The sequence below is a fragment of the Haliotis cracherodii genome, unplaced genomic scaffold (genome assembly GCF_022045235.1).
Source record: "Haliotis cracherodii isolate W230 unplaced genomic scaffold, xgHalCrac1.p SCAF_10, whole genome shotgun sequence".
NCBI classification, from domain to species: Eukaryota; Metazoa; Mollusca; class Gastropoda; order Lepetellida; family Haliotidae; genus Haliotis; species Haliotis cracherodii.
The window spans coordinates 17,562,329-17,589,977 of NW_027266265.1; the positions used below are offsets into that span (position 1 = coordinate 17,562,329).

At 43.8% G+C, this 27,649-nt stretch overlaps 1 protein-coding gene across 1 annotated transcript; it reads right to left on the reverse strand.

Moving 5' to 3' along the window:
* Positions 1-1,517: 1,517 nt before the first annotated feature.
* LOC139454153 (SUMO-activating enzyme subunit 2-like) lies at positions 1,518-27,468 on the reverse strand. The gene is made up of 18 exons (XM_071235684.1): positions 27,325-27,468; positions 25,741-25,824; positions 23,951-24,021; positions 22,991-23,055; positions 22,205-22,305; positions 14,809-14,930; positions 14,009-14,076; positions 12,731-12,840; positions 10,226-10,334; positions 9,424-9,560; positions 9,029-9,122; positions 8,114-8,226; positions 7,168-7,323; positions 5,796-5,853; positions 5,334-5,372; positions 4,945-5,050; positions 4,245-4,369; positions 1,518-3,273 (listed from the first exon to the last, which is right to left on the reverse strand). Exons 1-18 carry the CDS (start codon positions 27,466-27,468, stop codon positions 3,104-3,106), a joined length of 1,872 nt encoding a protein of 623 aa, XP_071091785.1. The 3' UTR covers positions 1,518-3,103.
* Positions 27,469-27,649: the final 181 nt, after the last annotated feature.

The window sequence follows — 27,649 nt, forward strand, 5'->3', positions numbered from 1 at the left end:
AGTGACCAACTGTTAAGGGCTCAGTGAGCATTTCCCTCAAAAATGTGATCAAAGACATTCCAGTCAGTTGTTAAAATATATATACGCTGTATTTCATGTTTGCAAAACTGGTCACAGACCAGGGGATTTTCTACAATGGTGCCTTGTCCTGCTTTCTCACATGTCACAATGGCCACGACATATACCATCAGTTGAGCAACTGGGAGAGGATGTGTTATGATTACGGGGTCAGGGTCAACATAGGAGATGGTAAACTTAAGAAGTCAGGAAATGACGGTCATTAATTTTGTTGTTCATGTGGCACATTTGCAGTGACTTTGCAGCAAGATTTGAGTGATCTATGATTTGCTTTAGAAGAGTGTTATGTAAAGAATTGTTGCATGGTTGTTACAGTTTTGTGGGAGATGTGTTGCATGTAGGTAGTCCTGAGTATGTCATAGCATGTTTGATGCACCTGCGACCTGGCTCAACATGCAATGCTCACATGTAGAGGATGTGGTCCATGATTTGCAAGAGGTTTTTTTAAGGTATGGCCAGTTCGTATCTAATATGGCCAGGTGGTATGGCCAGTTCGTATCTAAAATGGCCAGTTCGTTTCTACATGTATTATTTTTATCTTTCCATGATACACAAAACTATCTAAGTGAAGTAGTATATGTTTCAAGAGGCAAGCCAGTCTGGGATTAAATAGTCCTATTGAGATGTGGTGGCCTAGCAGTAAAAGCATTCGCTCGCTACGCTGAAGACCCAGGTTCAATTCCCCACATGGGTATGAAGTCAGTTTCTGGTGTTCCCTGCTGTGGAACATAAAAGCGGCGTACTTACTCCAATGGAAATGATCTACTGAGCAGGTTGTCACTTATTAAATCACTATGAAAAATAAGTGTCAGAGCTTAGAAGGCTGCAAAAACGATGCAAATCATCCTAGACTGGTTGTTCTTGAAAACATGCCAGCTTTTTCAAGAGCCATGTATTATCATTTTCCATGTATTATCACAAGGCATATTTACTTAATGTTATGATTTGCTCAGAAATCAGCAGAGGTTTACTTGGTGAAGTACTTTCAAACAAATAAATTCTTTTTACAACCAAAAGTTTCAGTTCTAGTGCTCAAACAATTGACATTGCCAAAGACCTTTACAGAGAAATGCCAAAAGTCTTTCACATTTTCTGCAAAAAGAAACACTATTTGCATCCGTGTATTTTGGGATGCTTCGAGGATGGCCGTCTACAGGGCAGTACAAGCAATAAGTATGTGCTGGAAATGAGAGGGGCTGTTTTGAACAAACTTCACTTAATATGTTTCAAATGTTGAGGGAGCCCACATGCATAGCTAGCTTTCCTCTCTAGTTTTCATGCCCCCAAAGTAATTGAAATATGTTCTTGTACTGTATCACTATAAAAGTATAATTTTGTAATATGATTAATGCAAATAAAGAATATAAAATTTAGCACTTAGTTGTTTACTGTGAAAACCCCCCAACATTTTTATGTACTAGTAACTATAGATCTGAGAGACATGATTAAGTCTGGAGGGTACTGAATGAAGCTGGGATATGAAATCTCATGGATGCAATTTTGCACAGGAAGTCTCACGAATTAGATGTAACATCTTGCATGAGAAAGTCATGTGAATTTAAGTAATCCATTCAAATACAATTTCTTCAGCATTTTATTGTCATTTTATGTACAAAAGTAACCATGGCAGTGACACGTAATGGAAATCACAACATTTGTGTGCATCTGAAGCAGATAAGGAAATGACAGGTAGCTGGTTCTAGCAAAGTAATGGGGGCGTACTACATGGGAATTGCAAGTTATTTGCCACATTCAAGAAGTGTTTACAGGAGAGACTGATAATGGATGACCTCGACTTATGGACAAGAGAATGGATGAACACAATGGAATTCATTTGTTTTCTTCCCTCAGTGGATCAATTTGGCCTCACAAATCACTGCAACCGCTAACATACACCCAGGAGCTAAGTTGGCCGTCCTCAACATTCTTAGATAATTCTTCAAATGGGGATTGAAAATGCTTTCGGTGACACGACTTAAATTTGGTCTTTCTGACTAGGTTAACTTGTGAAGGTGATCACAGAATAATAATCAGGCAAGGAGTTTCAGCTTGATAGTCGTTGACCCATCAGAACAGGTATGGTGCGAACACCCTAGTGTCAGTCATGGTAAACTGGGATTCAAACCTACTATAACAGGGTTCTGGCATGCACAAGGAATGCAATATAGCGAATTGAAGCACCAACAGCAACTAGGCCACTTATGAGAGCTGGTAAAATTTCATGTGTCCCTGCAGATTAACATTGCATTATTGTGACAATGTATCGTAAAACGACATACAACAAATATGTGGAAACTTCCTTGACTGTGCAAGCTACAAGAGAACACCCAAACAATAACAATAGCACATAACAAAGAGATGAGGATGGAGCTGAAACAATATGATAGAGATTCAAACAAGTAAGCCGGGCCTTACTGAGTGAGTGCTATAACCAAGATTGCTTTATTGAGTGGGACCTGGAATATTGAAGGCACTGTCACCATTTGAAGCAAGAACCAAAATAATCTTCTCTCTGCAAAAGGAAATTACCTTAACAATACTAATGATATAAAACAGAAACTTGGGTGAGTAATCAACCTTGCAAACCAGAGGTCAATAGTGTGAACAACACCACTACATCAGGTCACAGTCGACCATGTAACAATGTAGACACACTTAACCAGGTTGAGACTCGCTCAGCCAGGTCACAATGACGTTCTCGACCAGGTCAAGATTACCTTCAGCTGGGGACCTAGCTGAGTGGGTTATGTTCCCTTGACTATCGGAAACCTATTCTGCTCCAGAATTACCACAACACACCATGGACGTGTCCATCTTAAACAGCTTGTACACAAACCTGGTCTACATGGTCACTGTCACACATGAAACCTAAATGCAAGAATTTAGTCCTCTCCCTGTTTTGATTCAGTTCTTCAGTGAGGTGATATTGAAGAATGCCACATTCTACACTTCCTCTGTAGTCCATGATACCTGTTGCTGAGGTAAGATGTCCTGACTGCACCAGTGAGTGATCCCATCAAGCCCTTCACAAAATAACAAGATCATCATCATCTGCTGTTGCTGGAACAGATTTGGCTTTTTTAGCAACAGTCGGCTCAGTTTCTCCTATATCCTCTGCTTTTCGCTTTCGTTTCTGTTTAGTTGGTGTGTCGTCAACTTGAGGTTCATCCACAATCATCAGTTCATCTACAGAATCTGGAAATAATAAAACAATGTTTAAAATTTTGAAAAAATAGAAACAAGGAAAAGATTTGGATTTATTACAATTATATATTATGTGTCAGCTTCATGGAGGATAGCCCAAGGTGCAGCAGGTCATTGGGGAAACCCTCCAGCATAGGTACGACAGACCATGCATCACAACTTGATGTGGATTTATCTTACAACCAATCGACACAAAATTAACACATAAATGAAGATTCAATCAGCCATGATGTCACAATCAAACGACATCATCAATCTCTCTACCACTGAAACTGATTAGGTGTACTTTTTACAGTAGACACGGGTTAATGGTTATTAATGCTTACAAGCTGAAAGAGTTCAACGTATGATTTCGTATGATGAATAGAATGTCAGCTTTGTGTCAATTGATATCAAGCATATCAACACACATCGACGAAAGTTGAAAAATCTTCAGCAAGCCTCAGAGTTTTAAACTTTTATTGACTCGATTTGATATACTTAACTTCTTGCAGAAGACACTGACGTTTTTTTTGGTTGTTTGTTGATGAACATCGTTCTCAGCAATATTCCAGCTATATGAAGGCAGTGAGGAAATAATAGAGTCTGGACCAGACAATCCAGTGATTGACATCATGAGCATCGATCCACATCGATCCACATAATTGGGATACGAGTGAGCTGCTCTGTATATACCAGTGTGTCTGAAGGCATACAATGTCATTATTGTAATCAGAACTTCAGATTCCCATGCCTGAATGCTGAGGTGACCAAATTAGCAAAAGGGGTCAGGATAATACTTGGTTGTTTTGGTGTCATCCTTCCCTGATTGCATGGATCATCGATCATGCTTTCAGTCAACGGTTTGTCTGGCCCAGTCTCTACTAATTACAGGCTGCCGTGATAACTGAAATAGTGCTGACTGCAGAATAAAATCACAAAAACACAAACAATAAGATCCTCAGCGGTGCAGGAATGGTTACCTTGTTGCTTGCCGTTGTCACCATCGGCGCCACTCGCCTCCATCTGTGCTTCTTCTGTGGCTGAGGCCTTCACTTCCTCCAGGTCCCCAACAAGCTCAAACTCCTTCTCCTCATCCAACTTGTCACTGGAGTAACCATGGTTTTAACAGATGTCAGTTAAGCCTTCAGTGATTTATGTTTGACAGAATCCAAATGTAATCAGCATGAAAAAATATTCCAGTTTAAAGAATCAACACTCAAATACAACTGCAGTGACTAAGACCCAAACCTTTTTTGAGGAAGGGCACCCAGGACTAAGTTTTATGGAGCAACATTGTGGAAAGGGATCCACGATTATGTTGTGGAAAAGGATCCTGGAATAAATTATTATTGAACTATATTGTGTTAAGTGACCAAGTGATATTAACTTATGACTTGTTTGTTGTTTAACACTGCAGTCAACAATATTTCAGCTTTATCAAGGCAGGTTGTAAATGATTGAGTCAGGACTAAACAAACCAGTGATTGATATTACGAACAACATCCATGCTGTCCGGGTAGAAGGACAAGTCATCAACCAAGTTATCACTCCTGACCACCCAGTCCATTCCGTCGCCTCCTACGACCATCAATGGGGTGCTGGGGAGCTATCAAAAACAACCATCTCCACTGGGCTGCAATATATTGTACATCCAGCTACTATCTGCCAATCATTACTCACACATGGACAATAGTGACGATCAGGCTGTAGTTCTGAAGAAAATCTTCACATTTTAACCTGGTTCCGCTGATTATGTTGAAGTGGGCAAGCATTTTGTCATTGTTTTCTGTAAACAGAACCACACAAATCATCACAATGAACATAGTATTACCCCAAATAACTAAGCATGCATAAAACACAGCATACAATTAGATTGGAATTTTGCAGGCAATTTACACCAAGCACAATGACAATTTAATAATCAGAGTAGAATCCTGGGATTTATTTGAAAGACACCATTGCTGGCACCAGAACTAATAGTTTGAGAGGTGCAGGCAAGTGTCAGATGGACCGTTGATGTGAGCTACATCTATTATGACAGTAGACAAGAAACTTGTGATAACACTAACCTTCAGTCTCCCCCTCCTCACTGGAGATCACAATGGAACCTGGGTTGTTGGAAGACAAAAATAGACAAAAGTTATCTAAGACAGACTAATCCTTCACAATACTTTCATTTCTGTTGTTTGTTGTTTAACGCCGCACTCAGCAATATTCCAGCGGTCTGTAAAGTAATCAAGTTGGGACCAGACAATCCAGTGATTAACATCATGAGCATCGATCAACGCAATTGGGATCGATGACATGCATCAACCAATCAGCGAGTCTGACCACCCGATCCCGTTAGTAGCCTCTAACGACAAACATAGTCGCCTTTTACGGCAACCATGGGTTGCCCAGATCTTAATGGAGCATTTTTATTTCTAATATTTATTTGACTGCAACAGGGCATCACTACGTAATCAAACTAAACTCCTCCAACATACAACACATAGCAGCTTCATGGCATCGGGTGGCAGGCTATACCGTACCTTTTCCATCATCTATCTCCACGTCCGGCGCCACCATTCCCAGCTGACCCTTGAGAACCTGGAGGAAGAGAGATGCATGTTCGGTTATAGATTTACCAGTTAACTGGACCGGCAGCACCCTAACAATACTGGTTTATCCAAGTCCAATCAATTACCCTAGTGATAACAGCCTCATGGTGACTGTCATGATGCTCTATAATTTCCGATTTCTGCATGTTTATACATCCGCTCATGAAACCACTTAATTTTCCTCACAAAATCTACGTTACAAAAGATCACCAACGTTATCATTTTCACCATTTGTATTCTCACACATGTCGCAGCCATTGGAATGTGTCTTGACTTAGTAAAAGCCTTGACAGAACTCTCAAGTGAGTGAGTGAGCAAGCGAGTTGGGATTAACACAGCCTTGAATAATATTCCAGTTCCATCATGGTCTGGCAGCTTGATGTGAGAGGAAAGCCAAAAGTGATACAAGTTTTAGATGTCTGCCACATTGGTGAAACTAACTAGCAAGGATATGGTGCTGACAAACCTTGAAACAATCAGGGCAGCCGAGATTCGAACCCAAAATCAAAGGTTTCTGGTGTGCCCGAGGAACACAATCTGCACATGGAATTGTGGTGCCTGAGCCCACTTCAATACTAATGGCTGGTTTCTCACGAAGTTCAAGCACAGAGAAGGACTCATTTGACTTCTGTGAGGCAAAACTACAACACCTATCATCTGCCCAATCGTCTGCATGTATCCACAGTGTATATGTTACAGTCAATGTGAAAAATCAGTCATCTCAAAAATTGGTGAAGAGAAATGGGGTTTAACGTCACATCCAAGATTATTGCTCTTATATAGCGCATGTGTGTGTGTGTGTGTGGCTGCTTGTACTATACAGCACTAATGCCAATTTTATAGAGCTAGCATGAATTAACATGAATACCCTACTCAGACATATTACAATGACTCCGAGCCAACTAGTCCTTGCATTAGCCCCTTAATGCGGAGTGCCAGGCAGGGTAACAAAAAGTACCATCTTTTAATGTCTTTTGATATGATGTGGACTTCCGCTCTCCAGGCAGATGCTCTATCACTAGACCACGGAGGTGGTCTTTTACAAATTTACTGAACTATCAGGCAGAATTTTGACACATTGACTGAAACTTAATATGCAGCATAATTGCCAACTGGTCTTCGGTTTGTTCAGTTCCAGAGGAACAGTAGTTATCATTCTGGACTTAAGCAGTCTCCCTTCAATATTCTGCCCGATTCAGTAGATTTGTAAAATAGCTGATTTTACACACTGACTGTTACATATACAAACCGATGAAGACTGACAGTGGGTTGCATATTTCCTGCTACTGAAATATCAATCTACCTTCTCCTCCAAACATTTCACAGTTATCTTGTCTGTGTTGAGTCGGACGGTCACCTCCGGTTTAGCTGAACATACATAGCACTTGGGGTTGGGTGGGTCTAAGGAACATGGAACAAGCAGCTTCTTCCTTGCGTTGGGCTGTCGGTTGAGATAAACCTGAAATAGAAATTCCACAGTTAGTTTGTTATAGTTATATGAAGGTGGCCTGAAAATAATCAAGGCTGGACCAGACAATGCCGCGGGGTACGATGACACAACCAATCAATCACTGAGTCTGACTAGCTTGTCTTTTTGATCGCCTCTTACAACCAGCATAGGTTGCTGGGGACCTGTTCCACCACAGAATTTTTTTTAATTTTTCCAACACGGATTTGATGAAATGCCTGAGTGGTGGGTACAAAAGGGCTTGTACACATGAAACCATGTATGGATTAACTTCTGGTCCTCAGCGTGATGAGTGAACATCATAAACGCTACGCTACTTAACAAGCCCTGGAAGAAACTCTCTCAGTCAAATATTTTCAACATGACAAATAACAAAACCAAAAAAGAACCACTTCAGCATGTTCAGTTAGGATTTCAAACAGAAACGTCAATGGTTAATCAGTGAAAAGATTCATGTTATTATTTGTGATAGTTATGATCTGCTATTATTAGATGAGGGTTTAACGTCGCGTCCCAAGACTATTGCACTTACACAGCGACGTGCGAGTGTGCATGTTCAACATGAATACCCCACACAGACACAGTATACTGACTCCATGCGGCCAGACAGGGTAACAACAAGTACCATCTTTTGGTATGACTCGGCTGCGGATTGAACACCAGACCTTCCACTCTCCAGGTGGACGTTCTACCACCAGACCACGGAGGCAGTTCTCTGCTATTGTGACTATAGAAGAAAGTTGTGGGATGCTTCCTCCTTGTACCAAGATGACATACTCACAGTTTTACATTTCTCGATGTCCCCTGCCAGTATTTTGAGTCCCTCCATGACGATGAGACCAGCAATGATGGCGTTGGTGGTGGCTATAGCTGGTATAATATTTCCCGCCATGGCTGAAACACAACACCATGGATCAAGGAAGAGTCAATCAGCTATGTTCTGTATATTTTGTTAAGTGTTTGTTATGTAATGTCGCACTCAGCAGTGTTACAGCCATATGACACAGGCCTGTATCCAGTGATTGATATCGTGAGCAACGATCATTGGGGTACAATACATGCTATAAACCTTTCACTGAGCCTGGCGACCCAATCGACTAAGATAGCTCTTATGACCAAAATAGGTTGCTGGGGACCTATCCTAACCCAGAATCCCAGGGCTGCATGTGAGTGAAAGAGTAGGCCAGAGACACTGAGTCACCCATGCCATAGTCAGAACAGCATGTAGTCTAGATCTTATTCCACAAAGCAATCTTATTTAGGCATGTTCCGACAGTCTTAATGCCTAAGTAGAATCAGGGACAAGTAAACCAGTGATTATAGCATGAACACACCTCAGGAATCATAACATGCAATATATCAGGTCACACACCTTCATATCCCAGACTGAGTTGACAGGCATGGTTTGCATCTTTGTTGGGTGAGTGAATGATGCTGTTTCCAGTCACTATCAGCAATATTCCAGCTATAATGGTGGCCTGTTAACAGTCTTGGACAGGCAACTGTCCAGGTATGATTGCACACTCACTATAAGACTGGTCACTTATTTTGGCATACTGGCAGCTTATTCTACCCTGGAATCCCAACTGGGTGTGACACTGTCAAACCATAAAACAACAAATAAAGTACACTCGATTCTTAACAAGAGACCTGTGAATGCATGACCAAGCAATAACAGTTCTTTGCATGTCCTTACATTTAATATCAAAGCGGGACTTGAGACCAATGCCAAAGATTTGAGCGCGAATGTTGGCAGCACATGTTACAAAGTCCATAGCTGTGTCATCGTCCTAGAGGAAAAGAAAGACAAAAACCTTTTACCATTGGTAACTGGAAGTACACATGAGTAAACTCCAACATTCTAACACAGTGAGTGAGTGATTTGGGTTTAACACCGTTTTCTACAGTATTCCAGTTACATCACAATCATAGGTTCCTGGCGTGCCCAAGGGATGCAACCAGGTGTAAAGAATACTAAGTATGGTGAACATAGTCATGTCTAACATAAGAAAGAAAAGCATATTTGATGTATGTATGACACAGTCTGAGTCAACAATGACATCCTGTCACCAGTTCAAAATTAAGTCGTACCTTGTCCCAGATGAGCATCCCTCCATCGCCCTGCTTGGCAAACTCCACCTTGAGGCCTCCAAGACATCTGCCAAATATCTCAGCACACTCCTTCATGGACCACACCTTCTGGTCCCGCATACCTGCACCGCCATTCTCTGGACAACACAATGATAGTGAGTATGGTTTTACGCTGCTTTGGGCAATATTCCAGGGGGGACACCAGAAATGGGCTTCACACATTGTACTCATGTCGTGAATCGAACACGGGTCTTTGGCGTGACAAGCGAACGCTTTAACCACTAGGCTACCCGACTGCCCCCACTGTACTGAATAGTGTTATCTAATGATTCATATTGGTATACATCAATGGCATGACACTACGTGAGTGAGAGAGCGAGAATTAATACTGCTTGTATAGTAGAATTCTGTTGCGTCTGCTTGATGTGGGAGGAAAGCTTAAACTAGAGCAGGTCTTAAGACATTTATTATTTTGGTAAAACAAGTAGGAAGCAAGCCTTTAAATAGACTTACAGAGCAGCTCTGTTTGTTCATTCAGATATGCTGTTAAAATATTCATGTTCACACACCTGTGTTAGAAGATTATTTACTACTGATGACATTATGGATTAATCATAGTCTACATGATGTCATCACATATTACTAAAGGAAAATAAGTGAGGCATACTTTTTTCCAAATTCAAGCCCTTTTCACGTTCAAGTGCGATTCAAACTTAGGGCCTTTTCAAGGCCAGGCAAATTCAAGGCCATGTAAAGTCTATCCGGACGTTGAGAACTACCGGACGAGATACACAGAACACACCTGCATCAGCAGCCTCAGGTAGGTGATCCCAGTCCAGGGGCGTGGGAGGCCTCCGCTTCTTCCAGAGTGTCTCCATTGATAGCAGGTACTTGATGTCATCCCGGAACAGCTAGCGGGCATAGAATGAATCAAGTCAACTGTCGCCACTCGGAGGTGCAGAGTTATTCCATGTCTTGCAGATTAGGGCGTCAAGACACATGCTGGCGTCAAGACACATGCTGGCGCCTGACACATGCTTGAAAATATTCTACTACTTCTAGGCTATCTGAACTACAGCTTAACATAATAACTTGAAGTGGTTCAATAGTCTTGCCCAAAATGCAGCTTTAGAAACTAAGTTTCAGTCTACTGGTCCTTATAATGATAACATATAGCAAAACCCCTGAAAATGGCATATTTGTACTAGCCCTTATGATACCTTAACTATTGGGCAGTTTGGCAAGGACTACAAAAAGAGTGCCAGTTTCTAACGCTGAAATGTATTTTCATCCAAAACTGGCACCATCAGATTTTTTAAGATACCGTGCATGCTGGGAAATCAGGATTATTTAACATAAACAAGAGGCCCATAGGGCATGTTGGGCCTGTATCGCTCACCTGGATATTTATGCAATCATGACAAATATACATTTGCATTGTAAATATATATAATACTGAAAATATTTCGTAAATTTGACTCTGCCAGCATTTAAAATGGGTGGATGGCAAATCTGACAGCATGAACATGTAACGTAGATAAAAAATGTAACAAAGATCTGAACCGTTTCCATGTTATGATCAGGGTAAATCATATAAAAGGTATTATTCTCTTCATAACAAACAAATGTATACATTGTATCTGTTTATTATCGGATTGCATGTTATGGTCAAGGTTCTAACTCCTTTAGGAGTGCTGGACAGATGAACAGAAGGGTCAGTCCTGGTGGCATATGGGCATTCCTCTCATACTCTCAATTGTACATATGGTTATACGGTGGGGATCTTAACAGTGTCCAAGTTATAAACGCTTTTTAGCCCCGCCCCTCAGTCCCCGGGGCTGGGGGTAGGGTTCAGCCCTCCATTTCTCCAATTTGAATAACCACCATTGGAGATTGCTTCCGACCAAATATGGTTGATAACTATCTCTTTGTTCCAGAGAGGAAGTCGTTTCAAGCAATATAGCCAAATTATTCCTATTTGGCCGCGCACCTCAGCCCCTTGGGGGTCAGCCCCACCATTTGTACAATTTTGAATCCCCACCACCTAGGGATGCTTCCAACCAAATATGGTTGATAACTATCTCTTTGTTCTAGAGAAGAAGGTGTTTAAAGCAATATAGCCAAATTACCCCTATTTGGCCCCGCCCCTCATCCCCACCATTTGTACCATTTTGAATCCCCACCATCTAGGGATGCTTCCAACCAAATATTGTTGATGTCTATCTCTTAGTTCTAGAGAAGAAGTCTTTTGAAGCAATATAGCCAAATTACCCCTATTTGGCCCCACCCCTCAGCCCCTGGGGTGGGTCAGCCCCACCATTTGTACAATTTTGAATCCTCACCACTGGAGAATGCTTCCAACCAAATATGGTTGATATCTATTCTCTTAGTTCCAGAGAAGAAGTTGTTTAAAGCAATATAGCCAAATTACCCCTATTTGGCCCTGCCCCTCAGCCCCTGGGGAGTCAGCCCCACCATTTGTTAAATTTTGAATGGAATGCTTCCAGTCAAATTCTACTAACTTCCAATTTGTGGTTCAGAAGAAGAAGTCGTTTGAATAAACTGTTGATGATGTTACGTGTGGTATGAACGGCAGGGGTTCCCGCTAATACCACAAATAACAATTACAATAATCACACACCATCTCTGAAGATTAAAGCTAAATTTAATAATTAAAACAAAGATAAGTATATAACAATTCTCAGTTACTGGGCAAGGCACTCATACACATCTATTTAGGCAAAGTAATATGGCAAATGTGCAATATGGATAATAGTCACCTCAGATTTCTTGACATTTCATATTGTTCCAAACTTATATATCACAGTTCACAGGATAACTGGGTAACAACTTTGTCTCCATACATAACGCTGGGCTGAACTGCCCTCGTTCAGTTAAACCATATTTCTCCCTTTCCAAGTCTTTTTCCTTTTCCCTTTCTGTTCTATATCTTGCCCTCCTATAGTAAACTAATTTCCAAGTAAGCTATCTACTTCAGCACACAACAAAAGGTTGATCGGCTCACACCAATCAGTTACCAAGCCAACTCAAACTCCAATCACCCCACAAGCACTCTTCTCCCTGTCAGGCAGCTTGCTTAACTCAATCAAGCATGACGCCGTCCACCCAAACTGGACCCCTTGTGAACCACACAAATATACGTCACTTATAACAATGAACGGAGAATGGAGAACGGACAGACGGTGGACGCCACAGTATGGCATAAGCTCACCTTGTCTATTACATACAGGTATACTTAGTTATTGTACTTCTTAATAAAATATTATGCATTTCAATCCCATCTAACCTTATTGAATATTTTCTGTGGGTCATATCCAGTCTGCATGGCCCATGTTCTAGTGGACTTCCTCTCTATATCCTTATTGCCTCCCTCCAGTGCTGCCTCAGCAGCTTCACCTGCACAGGACACATTACAGTACAGCAGGGTAATAACACAAGACACATCACAGTACAGCAGGGCGATAACACAAGACACATCACAGTACAGCAGGGCAATAACACAAGACACATTACAGTACAGCAGGGCAATAACACAAGACACATCACAGTACAGCAGGGCAATAACACAAGACACATCACAGTACAGCAGGGCAATAACACAAGACACATCACAGTACAGCAGGACGATAACACAAGACACATCACAGTACAGCAGGGCAATAACACAAGACACATTACAGTACAGCAGGGCAATAACACAAGACACATCACAGTACAGCAGGGCAATAACACAAGACACATCACAGTACAGCAGGGCAATAACACAAGACACATCACAGTACAGCAGGGCGATAACACAAGACACATCACAGTACAGCAGGGCAATAACACAAGACACATTACAGTACAGCAGGGCAATAACACAAGACACATCACAGTACAGCAGGGCAATAACACAGGACTCATCACAGTACAGCAGGGCAATAACACAAGACACATCACAGTACAGCAGGGCAATAACACAAGACACATCACAGTACAGCAGGGCAATAACACAAGACACATCACAGTACAGCAGGGCAATAACACAGGACACATCACAGTACAGCAGGGTAATAACACAAGACACATCACAGTACAGCAGGGCGATAACACAGGACACATCACAGTACAGCAGGGCAATAACACAAGACACATCACAGTACAGCAGGGCAATAACACAAGACACATCACAGTACAGCAGGGCAATAACACAAGACACATCACAGTACAGCAGGGCAATAACACAAGACACATCACAGTACAGCAGGGAAATAACACAGGACACATCACAGTACAGCAGGGTAATAACACAAGACACATTACAGTACTGCAAGGCAATAACACAGGACACATCACAGTACAGTAGGGCAATAACACAAGACACATCTCAGTACAGCAGGGCAATAACACAAGACACATCTCAGTACAGCAGGGCAATAACACAAAACAAAAAACAATCGGATGAAGCCTTTGTTGTCCTTTCAGTATATACAAATTTATGCTACTTCTTAACATTGCTGCAGTACATCTGATTTCTCCACAGTAACCTACTAAGGGGAGGTAAGTTCTCTGACACCATTACCTGCAAGCTCCGGGTCGGCTGTATCAGGGGACACGTCCTGGTCTGGATCTTCCTCCCCGAACAATTGACTGAAACAGTGAGAAGGGAGAACTATCAGAGATACCTTCCTGAATACCCCTGCCCATTTGGGAAACAAACTGGACAGAGAAATAAACAAAGCTAAGGTCTAAGGGAGGTAACTTGCTTGAAACTTCTTGTTTCTATGTTATTGGCAGTTGTAAGTATTAGAATCATGTGTTGTAGCATTGTGTTGTCATAATATTGTATATAATTTGAGTGAATTTTGATGTTTTCAGATGCCCTTATGGATTGTGCAGAAAAAGCTTTTTTTTTATAAGCTCTGTCTAGATTCATTAACTACTATGATCAAGAAAGTGCTAAAATAGTAGTAGTGGCAGTAATATTGTTCTCCCAACACAGCATTCGTTAGTTACTATCAAACTGGGTGAGTGAGTGGGTAAGTGAGTGAGTGAGTGAGTGAGTGAGTGGGTGGGTGGGTGGGTGGGTGAGTGAGTGAGTGAGTGAGTGAGTGAGTGAGTGAGTGAGAGTGAGTGAGTGAGTGAGTGAGTGAGTGAGTGAGTGAGTGAGTGAGTGAGTGAGTGAGTGAGTGAGTGAGTGAGGTTTTACCCCGCTTTTACCAATATTCCAGCAATATCTCAGCAGAGGACACCAGAAATGAGCTTCGCACATTGTACCCACGTGGGGAATCGAAACTGGATCTTTGGCGTGATGTGCAAATGCTTTAGATACTAGACTACCCAACCGCCCCTCAAACCATAAGGAACATGCCAGGTACTTACTTGAAGAGATGTTTAGCCCACACGACACAGTGGATGGGTTCAGATGGAGTGTTCCTGATGGTGCACCCTGGGAAGGATTTCTGTCTGGGCTTCGGCTGACACTCGTAACATTCCGTAAGACCCTGGAACAAACAAAGACAATAAATGAAATAACATCGAAAACATAAACCTAAAAACATCAGATTTCAGAGTTAAAAAATTTAAACATAAAAAAATAATTTCACTCATTGCCAGCTGTTTTGATTTTGTAATTGATCATTAAGAAAGCTATGTCAACACTAATTTAACATTAAAATTCAATACCTGGTAATAAACATGATAAATATGCCATAAGATTACACACATAACATTTGTCTTCAATGAGCAGATTTCTAAAATAGATTTGATAACTGTGAAAGTTAACACAAACTGTTTGATGATGGAGAATGTGACGAGTAAAGTGGCATCAGTTTCGTTGATGTTCAGTGGTTGAGGATTCAAATTCAGAGATCAATGGTGAATGGTTTTAATATCCTACCTTTCCTAAAACATATTAAAGCTGTGATGTTTACAATGAAACTTAAGTTTAAAAAGAGAAAGGAGAAAATTAGTAAAATCTAAATATTTTTTACATTTGTATACTTATCCTGCATTACTCCGTATTGCATTTACTGCTGTCTTTGACAGAGTGACGAACTGTGTGAGATCCAGCTGCTGAAGAAAGTTGTCCCAACCAGCTCAGGAGGCAGCGCCCTCTCACAGTCGGCACGTGACCCGGAAGTCATGACGTCACACAAAAACACATAACTGCTTTAAACATAACATCTGAAACTTCGTGGGGAGGTAGCGTAGCGAAAGGGAGGGCACTTAGACTTCGTAATGCAGGATAAGTATACAAATGTAAAAAATATTTAGATTTTACTAAATTTTTTAACTTATCCTGCATTACTCCGTATTGCATCTTTATCAGACGGCATGGCCGGTGGGCATACCTGCAGATGTGAACCATATTAAACCCTCGTCAAGGTCCGATGAATCCGCACCGCATACAAGTGATGACCGGAACATCTACGACCATTCCTGTCTTCAGGAAACAAGAGTCGATGCAAAAACGAAACGCCCGAATAGGTAACCGAAATACAATGAGGCGTGTTGCCAAAATATATAACTTACCGAAGAGCGAAAGCGAAACGCAGTAGAGCCCTCTAATCTGAGGCGATAAACACCAGAGAGTTCGACGGGCCCCGCTCGGGGAATCGAAGAATCAGCGGCGTCGGCGGCAAAATTTACGACCAATCCCAAGAGCGAATGCGAAACGCAGGAGAGCCCTCTAGGCTGGAGGCAAGGAACACCGGTGAGGTCGACGGGCACCGCTCAGGTATCAGAGAAGCGTTGGCGTCGGCGTCGGTGTCCACATCTACTACCATTCCTGTCGTCAGGAAACGAGAGTTGATGCAAAAAGTAAAACCCGGATAGGTGATAGCAATAGAATGAGTCGGGTAACCCAAAACTAAAACTGACCTAAGAGCGAATGCGGAACGCAAGAGATCCGTCTCGTCTGGGGTGATAAACACCAGAGAGGTCGACGGGCCCCGCTCAGGGTATCGGAGAATCAGTGGCGTCGGAGATAGATGACCTGTTGGGCTACAACCAGGGACCAAAACTGTGAACGCCGGCGACAACTTTCAAGGCTACATCACGGAAGTAGTGGTTGGTGAAGGCGGTGTCCGATCGCCACGAACAGGCTTCCCTGAACGACTGGATGGAACAGTATACCGTGAAGAACCAGTGTAAATACGATCGCCCTGATCTCATTTTATTTCAGGTGATAGCCTTTGGGGGGAGGGTCCAATCCGGCGGCTCATAAGCTTTAAGGATGACCGTCCGGAGCCACAGGGAAAAGTATTCCGGCTGACCAACGACTGCGACGAAGGGGAGACCGGCAGAAAAAGGTGTTTCCTAGACTTGCGGCAGTCTTTAGATCGTAGAATAACCTTCAGTGCCCTTACTGGGCATAATGACGCTCATCCTCATCCTCGGCACCCACACTGGACGAGGGGGGAGGGGACAAGGAATGATCTATCAGGCTGTCCTGGGAGTTGAGTCTTTACGCTGACGTCCCAGTACGGTCCATGATGAACGGCGCCCTGGGTACCGCATTCGAACCGGGCACGGGAGACGTCGAGGGCGTGCTGTACATGGACTCGAGCGGCAGTAGTCAAAACCAGTAGAAATACCCGTCTTCTACTTAAGGTCGTAGAAGGAAGACGAGGGGAGTGGTTCGAAGGGCGTTGAAGACCACATTCAGATCCAACGCAGGCGGTCCGAACTTGGCCTTCAGGTCTTCAAGACTGAACGAGCGCAGCCAGGCCCGTAGGTCGGGAATTTTCGTCTTTCTCCGATCGTCCGAGATGGCCAGAACGGAGTAGATGGCGACCAGGTGTGTGGGGGTGGTAAGCCCTTCAACCGACGGGTGCTACGCAAGTACAGAAGGAACTGATCCAGGATCTGCGGTGACGCTGTCATCGGATCCTGGTGTTTGTCAGAACAAAATGCCTGGAACAAGCATCATTTATCAGCATACAGTCCCCCTGTAGATGGACGGTGGGCTGAAGCAATAGCCTTGGTCGCTATAGCCGAATAGCCCTTGGCTTTCTGCAGGTGTGTCAGGCGTGCAGACGATAACATGCGGGTATGAGGGTGTGGCAACAGACCGTGTGGATGGAGCAGAAGGTTGGACCACACCGGAAGTTCCAGGGGTTGTCTCTGGGTATGTTTCGGAGGTCGATAACCCAACTTCTGGCTGACCAATAAGGCGAGACCAAAGTCAATGGCAGGGGTCGAGTGGCCTGGATCTCTGAAGAACCATGGGAGGGAGAACCGGAGTCGGAAAAGCGTACACGCGTAATCCTTCTCAGGAACGATGGAAGGCTTCGACTGCCACAGCGGTCGTATCCGGCACAGGTGGAATGGAAGACGACAGCTGGCCACATTCAGATATGAGGCAAACAGATCTAGGGTTGGGGTGTCGACCGTTTGACATATTCTGGCCCGAGGCGCCGGAGAGCGTGAGGCGTCGGAGAGCTTGAGGCGCCTGGAACGCCGAAGATGGTGATTCTCGGGGGCGCCGGTCGAGTTTGTAGCGCCGGGAGAGGGGCGAGTACTCTGGGTCCGCAAACACCACACTACGGTGACGTCGTCAGTGGACACGATCAACAGGGCGTGACCGAGAAAGCACTGTCAGCAAGCGACGTCCTGGATAAGCCTTTATCTCGAGGCTGTTGCTGTGCCAATGGTGTTGATCTCTGGATCACAGGTGGTCACAATGTGGGCTGGTGTGGGCCACTAGCCACTGACAAGGTGGCAGGGGAGGTAGTCAGCAACAGGGGTCTGCGATTGCGTACCGTCGGTACGATTCGGAAAAAGGTGTGATAGCCTGCGAGCCAACCTCAAGTAGACGAAGTAAACCAGCTTCACAATCGACCGCCGGGGCATCGACGTAACCGGGTAGTAGGAAGTCGAGGCAATATGGCCATTGCACGAAGTAATGAGATCGTTTTCATCCCTGAAGCGGCGTATAAGTACTCCTGTTCTTATATCGAGGTGACGATGGAGGACGACAACACGATACGAGGCAGGTATGCAACAGGGGTCAGTGGGACGGCCGAGGGACTTTAAGTATCAAATCGACACTGTGTCCGGTAGTCAAGGCGGAAGATAGGAAGGTGTCGTAGTCGAAAAGATCAAACCGGACGAAGGAAGGCGATCTTTTCCATCCCTTGAACGCCTATAGGCGCTATCGTTCTTACAGCGAAGGGTTGATGAAACAAGGTTCCTCGTGACAGCCGTGTTGGTAGAGGAGGTCTATTGTTTCCAACATCCGTACATGGATGGACTGCGACAGGCGCCTGGTTGAGTGGTAGCACCAAGCGTACAGTTAGACATGGAAACCAATCTGTAGAAATACATGGCACCCCTTGCCATGGTAAGTTGACCTAATTCCGGTCGGAGTTGTTGACAGTCCGAGTACTTGACACGTGACATGTAAATCACACTGCGCAGTAGCCGAGAAAACCGCCTTGGAGTCGGAACTGAGGTGCAAACTCCACACACAGACAATCCTCAATGAACTGCGTGAGAGGCGATCAAGTGGTGTACCCGAGTTTTGCGATAAAACACGGAACCCCATGGGCGTCGTGGAAAACCCGGTGAGCGCCGAGGAAGAGTCTCTTTCAGGAGCGCTGGCGCTAGGGTAGGGTAGAACAGCGTTGGTGTCGGCGATGTCGACGAAGTAAACTCTTTGTAAGTGGATGTCGTCGTCGAATCTGATACAGACGCTGTTCACATGACGCTCTGTTTCGATGGAAACCCGCAGGTCATCTCTCCGGAATCATAGCGCTTTAAACGACGGGATTATGGATAACGTCTCAGTGGGCAAGTTGAATCAGACCAACTGTCTATTGGTTGAAAAGATTCCACCCAGGAAGTAGGACGATAGTCACGATCCCGAAGACCGACGGGAGAGTAGCGACAGGAGCGGCGACAGTTGTTTCACCATGCTTCTCCGTGTGACGAGTTATGAGACGGCAGCAAGAGAAGAGGGCAGCAAGAGAAGAGGGCAGTGGCGCCGGGGAGGCGATTGCCGATGGTGCCCCTTAAGCCGCAGTAGAAGATCGGATAGTCGGCTCGTTGATCTGAGCTTGATAAAGCTTGTTGATCTGGGCGCCGGAGGTCATCTTAGGCGCCGGATATATCATAGGCGCTTCTTCCGTAACTCTTGAGGCGCCGGAGTAGTCAGAGGCGCCAGAGACATTAGAGGCGTCGAAGATCATGAGATCAAAGACCTTAGAGGCGCCGGGAGCGCCGAAGACATCAGAGGATGCGGAGGCGCCGGAGCGCGGAGACATCAGAGGCGCCGGGAATTCACGAGGCGCCGAGACATCAGAGGCGCCGGGAGCGCACGAGGCGCCGAGACATCAGAGGCGCCGGGAGCGCACGAGGCGCCGGAGGCGCCGGGAGCGCCGGGACATCAGAGGCGCCGAGACATCGGAGGCGCGGGGAGCGCACGAGGCGCCGAGACATCAGAGGCGCCGGGAGCGCCGGGAGCGCACGAGGCGCCGAGACATCTGAGGCGCCGGAGGCGCCGGGAGCGCCGGGACATCAGAGGCGCCGGAGGCGCCGAGACATCGGAGGCGCCGAGACATCAGAGGCGCCGGAGGCGCCGGGAGCGCCAAGACATCGGAGGCGCCGGGAGCGCCGGGAGCGCCGGAGGCGCCGGGAGCGCACGAGGCGCCGAGACATCAGAGGCGCCGGGAGCGCCGGGAGCGCCGGGAGCGCCGAGACATCGGAGGCGCCGGGAGCGCACGAGGCGCCGAGACATCAGAGGCGCCGGAGGCGCCGGGAGCGCCGGGAGCGCCGGAGGCGCCGGGAGCGCACGAGGCGCCGAGACATCAGAGGCGCCGGAGGCGCCAGGAGCGCCGGGAGCGCACGAGGCGCCGAGACATCGGAGGCGCCGGGAGCGCCGGGAGCGCCGGGAGCGCCGGGACATCAGAGGCGCCGGAGGCGCCGGGGGCGCCGGAGACATCAGCGTTGATGTGGTGGTGTTGGAGACCGTGAACGGTCGTATGTCGTGCCAGGGGAGGCAGACTCTACGTTGGGAGCGCTGGAGCCGCCGGTGGAGTAGGAGACCGTGAACGGTCGTATGTCGTGCCATGGGAGGCAGACTCTACGTTGGGAGCCGCCGTTGGTGCTGGGAGCACTGCGAAGCTCCGCTGAGCGCTGCTGCCGTCAACGTAGGTGGGGGTCGACGAGCACGTTGAGCGAGGTGTGTCCTGGATACTCGCATGAGCTGAAGGATCACAGCGACGAATGACTGCAACATCGGCACTGCCTTGTGAAAGTACAGGGCGTTGTACAATCACGGCAGAAAGGGGCGGCCCCGACCAGATTTGTTCCCGCGGCAACAAGTGCAGCGAGGCAGAAAATCTGGAATTTAAGCAAAACATAACTATGTGGCAAAGCCACAAAGTGCGGGAAGCATAATGTGATTCAGAAACTTTGTATTTCAATGAAGTTTATGAGATCAAACAATGACGCTAAAAGGTAGCGAAAAAGCATAGCTTTAAGCAAACACATAACCATGTGGCCAATCACAAAGTATGGGAAGCATAATGTGATTCAGAAACTTTGTATTTCAATGAAGTTTATGAGATCAAACAATGACGCTAAAAGGTAGCGAAAAAGCATAGCTTTAAGCAAACACATAACCATGTGCAAACACGTAACCATGTGGCAAAACCACAGAGTACGGGAGACATAATGTAACTCAAAAACTTCGTATTATATTGAAGTTTATGAGAAGAAACAATTACACTGAGAGGTAGCGAAAAGGCAAGGCTTTAAGCACACCAAAACAACATACATAAATGTAATGTATTACCCAAGCCAAAGAGAGAATTCAAAACGCAGAACACGACATTACGTGGCCACGTGGTGAATGGCCAAAATGGCGGGAAAGAAAACAAAATGGCGGGAACAACATTGCGCCCGTAAATTACTGTGACGTGAGCCACAGACGAGCGATAAACGTTACAATTTACGAATGGGAAGACCCTAAGGTCACGGCCCATTACAGGTAACAATGTAGCAGCATATAATGAATGTAGAAACACGCAAAATATAAAAAACAAATAATAAGCTTTTATTTCCACAAGGGATACACAGTACGTCCGTCCGTGGAGGTGACAAAGCAGTTATGTGTTTTTGTGTGACGTCATGACTTCCGGGTCACGTGCCGACTGTGAGAGGGCGCTGCCTCCTGAGCTGGTTGGGACAACTTTCTTCAGCAGCTGGATCTCACACAGTTCGTCACTCTGTCAAAGACAGCAGTAAATGCAATACGGAGTAATGCAGGATAAGTTAAAAAATTCCTCTGGCACAGACACTCCTGAAACATTTCTTACATGGCCCACCAGAGAGAACATGAAGCAGCCTTTGTAGAGTATTAAAGTACTCATCTCTCTTATGATGTTACAAGCTTTAACACTTCAGCCATGGTTTGTGTATTTTCTATTAATCTTAATATAAATGCAGGTACAGCTACTGGAGGATAGAGTAAGTCAAGTTTTACAATGCACCAATAATGATCCTCTGGTGCTATAAATGAATATGTTAACAACAATACTAATACAACATCCCCTATTGGGGAAAGACAACTTAAAGTTTGATGGCTGAGTCATATTTTATCTGTTATGTCAGCTTCTCACCTCATTGTTAAAAACAACAGCATAAAAGAAAACATTTCACATACAGAATGGGCTTCGCACACCTGTTGGAAAGCAAACCTGGGTCTTCAGCATGACCATCTAACACTGTAACCACTAGGCTACCCAACACCCCTACTTTTGAATAGGTGTACCTTCTTAATGACAGCAACCTGTCCCAGGTATCCAGCTGTCCCACTCTCTACCAGGGGGATGTCAGCAGCCAGACACATTCGGTTCACATGGTTCCGAGCGGCTGTAAAAGTTCAAGAACATCACCCGTTAAGCCAGCATTGCAGAGTCATTGAAGAAAACATAAACGGACAAAATTCCTACAATTCTCAACATTCCATATGGTCAAATACCTTATCATGTTCTGATACTTGGTATCTAATGGGAAATAGTCATCTTACTTATCAGGCTTATTTTGCCTTATAACATTGAAATACCTTCAAAAAGTTGTGTTCTCTGCATCTCTTGTTTGTTGTTTAACACTGCACTCAGCAATATTCAAGCTATATGACGGCAGTGTGTAAATAACCGAGTCTGGACAATCCATTGATTGACATCATGAGCATCAATCCACGAAATTGGGACCAATGACATCCATCAAACCAAGTCAGCGAGCCTGACCACCCCATCCCGTTAGTCGGTCGCCTTTTACGGTAAGCATGGGTTGCTGAAGACCTATTCTACCCCGGATCTTCACGGGTCCCTTTGTAGAGTAAATATTTCTTCATCACACATAGAAATGAACATATGTGCGGTCACTTGATTTAAGTTCCGTATTTTAAAGAAGTAATAGTCTTGAGAAAGAGTGAGTTTGAACTGAATTTCACTCACAGTATGATAACCACGGTGAGTGAGTGAGTGCATGAGAGTGAGTGAGGACACACTTGATGAACTTCGAGAAAGATTACCAACATTCCGTTCCTACCCACCTCTGTTGTCCAGTGCATTCATCACCAGGTCAAACTTCTTGAAGAAGTCCAGGCCATAGTCAGAGCTGTTTGAATAAAAAACTGTTATCAAAAATGCCGCAATATGCTCATGAAGCATGTCTCTCATGAAGCATGTCTCACATGCAGCCATCCTACAATCTGTACACATCTTCATCTTTGTATGTACCAGTGCCTAGAGATTATTTGAGTGTGTGCTGATTGTATTCAATGTGTCAGAATCTCTGAATGAGAGAGAAATACATGAAACAAGACAGAAGTGTTGGGATATCAGCTACACAAAAGAATGTAATAACCTTAATCATCCCCACACAATAATTAGCTGTAGTGAAGAAGCAGTGTCTTCATTCATGAAAAACGTTTTCATGAAGATACCAGCGTCAACATTCATACCTTGTAACATCATCCCTATTGGACCGCCTCCGTGGTCTAGTGGTAGAGCGTCCGCCCAGAGAGCAGAAGGTCCGGGGTTCAATCCCCCGCCGCGTCATACGAAAAGACGATAAAAGATGCTACTTGTTGTTACCCTGGCTGTGGCTCGACATTAAGGGGCTAAAACCAGGACTGGTCGGCTCGGTGTCAGTATACTGTGTCTGAGTATTTATTTTAAACTGCGGCATGGTATCTCAGTGGGCTAGCACTATAAATCAGCATTAGTCCGGAAGAGCACAAGCAGCCACACACGCGAGCATGCACGACGCTACATAAGTGCAATAATTTTGGACGCGACGCTAAACCTCATTTCACCTCATCTCATCACTATTGTGATGTCATCAAACATGAGTCAACAATGCTGTCTGTACTACTTCTAACGAGAAGGCTAACTAAGAAAGTGGATGTCAGTTATTTCAGAAAGGAATAGTTAGTTCATCCAATATGAATATATCAATCAGGTAATGAACCTTAATATACATATTTGATCATTGGACTTGTTGGACAAACCTCATCACACTGTCATGGTAAGCTACGATATCGGCATCTGGGTTGAACTTCAGGGCACTCTCTTTCGCCACCTGTCAAAATACCAGCAAATACATCCAATTCTTGCAGGGACATATACATGATATATCAGTGCATTGTGTAACCCACAATTAGACAATAACAGCAAATGAATTACATTTTAACTTCAAAAGAAATAAAGAAATAAAGAAGATGCAAAATTCATGTAAAAAAATAGATCAAACCTAAAATGCAAATGAGTCTTTATCAGTAATCATGGTAATGCATATCTGATGGGAAATGGCATCAACCTGAGTGTGTGAGTAATGTTTAATGACACATTCAGCAATATTCCAGCTATATGACAGTGGCCTGCGAACAATCACGGCCAGGCAAACTCCAGTCAAGTCCCGTTTATCTGACATGGTTGGTTGCATATGATTATGTCGGATAAAAGGGTATGTTGGATAAACAAAATTAAGTAGTATCAATGTTCATGACCGAAAATCGGACAACTAAACCAGACTCTAAAGGTTAACACAAAACTTCTGTTACGAGCTGTATGACTGATTCAAAATACTTTAAAAAGCATAGTGGAATGGAAGTCGACAGTTTGAAACTAAAACCGCAAAGCTCAAGAAAGCTGCTTTATTAAAGGCTAATATCGACTTCCTGTTAGTCATTTCATTGGTCGGTCAAAGTTCGCGAAAGGTCATTCTGACGTGCCCTGTAATGGGATGTCCTCAGTGGTAGAGAGAACTTGCATCTGATATCAATTAGATTGAGGTAATCTAAGCATGTGATTAACCCTGTTTTGTTTATTTAAAGCATTAATTGTTTAATGTTAAGCAAGTTTATCTCTGCAGCCATTGTAATACGGCTACTAGTTGAATCGTCTCGCATCAAAACACGGGGCTGTGTACTCGCGGGCAGATGACCACGGAGTACGTTGATCACTGTGTCGGATTAAGGCGACTGATTAATGAGTGATTTCGGTAATTCGTTGCAAATTAGGTGTGTCTGAGTCGGAGTGCAAGAATGTTGGATTAACAGGTCTAAATACCACTTATTTAATCAGTTCCCATCATTAGCGTCTGATAAAGCCGATTGTCAGATTAATGAGTGTCAGATTAACGCGACTTGACTGTACTGACTTGAGAAACTTGAGCAACAATCCACACCATCTGGGTATGAAGTCACACAATCAGCCAAATCAGCCTGACTAACTGATCCATTTATTTGTCTCTTACAACCAGCAAATTCTAAAATAGAAGACCTGTTCTAACTCAGGGCATCAACAGGATATAATTACTCCGTAGTGTTCATCACGTAGTGTCAAAAGGTCCTTATGATCACCCTAATATCAACAGTTTAAAATAATTGAGGTGGGCCTTATATACAAATACTATAGTAGCAAACCTTAAGGACCCCACTTAAATTGAACACTGCTCCATTACACCAGTCGCATAATTGACAGAGTAGTCTCTCGTGTGAATCAGACACAATGATGATACAGTTACAGTGAGCTGGTTAATGCCCCGTTGAACAGTATTCTAGTTCTATCACTGCATGTCAGCTTAATGTGGGAGGAAAGCAGGTCTCAGATATTTACTACTTGGTGAAACACACGAGCATGGGCATGGTGCTGACAAATATAGAAACATAATTGGGGCGAACTGGGATTCGAACCCACAAACACAAGTTTCTGACATGCCAAGGGACACAACTCTGCACAGCGAATTGCGGCACCTTAGACAACTGGGACATCCCATTCTGTTAAATGACATAAGTACCTGTGATTTGGACTTTCCAACATGCTCCTTGCGAAAGAGAAACTGACGATTCAGATTGCTCACATCAATCGTATCAAGATCAATCTGGAAAAGAAATCAATGGAGTTATAAAATGCTGTTGGATATTCACTGCACATTATGTTTTAAGTATACTTGTTTTCCCGAAATATGGAAAACAAGCAATTGGTTCTACATATACAACTCCAGAAACATACAATATGTACAATAATGTACAAATCTATATTCGTGAAAATCAACATGTCATATGAAAAAGGTCATCTTGTCTGTGGACAAGATAAATGGAACTGTCAAATCAATTATTATTTTTTTATAATTTCGAGAGAAACAAATTCGAACAACATGAAAAATGCATATTTACATTCACGGTTAAATCTATCATTCTGACTTTATTATAAACATAAAATTGATTTTATAATCTCTGTTCTAATTATATTCATTCAGTTAAAATATTACCATACGGCACTGCATGCAGATTGTGTCAGTGAAATTACATTTTTTCAAATGAAATAAAAAAAATATTTTTATCCTGACTGTTTAAATATAATGTAACAAGTTTTTGGAAATAACATCACCATGAGCAGGGCACATTACAGTTAAAGTCAACCATTCATTATTGCCCCGATCCTGGACCCTGCAGTTTTTAGAGAACAGAAAAAAAGGACCCAAGGCAAAGCTTTCAAGACTATACCTAATGGCATTATCTTTAATCAAAATTTGAAACCGAAGATTTTAATAGATGAATAACTGAAATGTCTGTGAAGTGACAAGTGCACAACACTGACTTTGCTTGCTCTTACAACAGCATATTTGTCTTACTATCTTATTTCTTATATTTACTTTCAACTACATAATTTGTTTTAGGTAACTTGTAGGTTTGGGGTTTACAGCACCACACAATCAGTACTAATTGAAACATTGCAAAGTATCCTACACTCTTATGCATACCATACACCCAGATGAGTGAGTTGGGTTCAACACCGCTTTTAACAGTAGTCCAGTTTTTGTTATATCATGGCGTGTCAGCTTACTGTGGGAGGAAATCCTGAAGTGATGCAGATCTCAAACGTTTACCACTTCAGTGAAACCCACGAGAACGGATATGGTGCTGACAAACCTTGAAACATATTCAGGGTAGACTAGGTTTCGAACCCATAATTGTAGGTTTCTGTCGTGCCCAAGAAACGCAACTCTGCACAGCAAATTGTGGCGCCTTAGACGACTGGGCCACCCGTGCCCCCTTCGCCAGATGAATTCCCTGACGTCGTACTGAGGTGTCGTTTTGGTCACCAATGATGATGGTGAGGCGTCTGAATCTTGTGTTATTTTCATAAGAAGGCCAGGATCTGTCTACCCAACTTTTGTTAATCAGATCAGATCAGTAAAGCATAAACCAGTTTGCTTGGCATTAATCTCTACTGTATTCTCTCCTTTTTCTCATGTGCAAGTTACGTCAGCCAACAGACTAATGTTGATGCTGAAAATAAGACAGCTGCAAATTTCATGGGACTTTATTGTGAAATCTTCGTCGCCTGTCATGATTATGTATCAACAGAACCAAATTACCAGTTCAATATCCTTAAAGCCGGTGAGGACAAGATTCTTCAGCAGCTCACATCCTATTCCACCAGCCCCAACCACCAATAATTTGCACTTGAGCGTTTTCTCGCGCACCCTTTCATCCAGCACCCCTTCTATGGCGGCCGCCATTTTGTTTGAATAAGAAGCAAGTAAAGAATGTTTCTCTGATTGGTCAATTTCTATTCTTTGGCTCGATGTCCTACTGTAATTTTATTTTTAATAATTTTATCCGGTATTTGATAAATTAATGAATTAGTTATTTACTATTCAGTATGTTTTGTGAAGCTAAAACGCAAAGTATAATTGACTG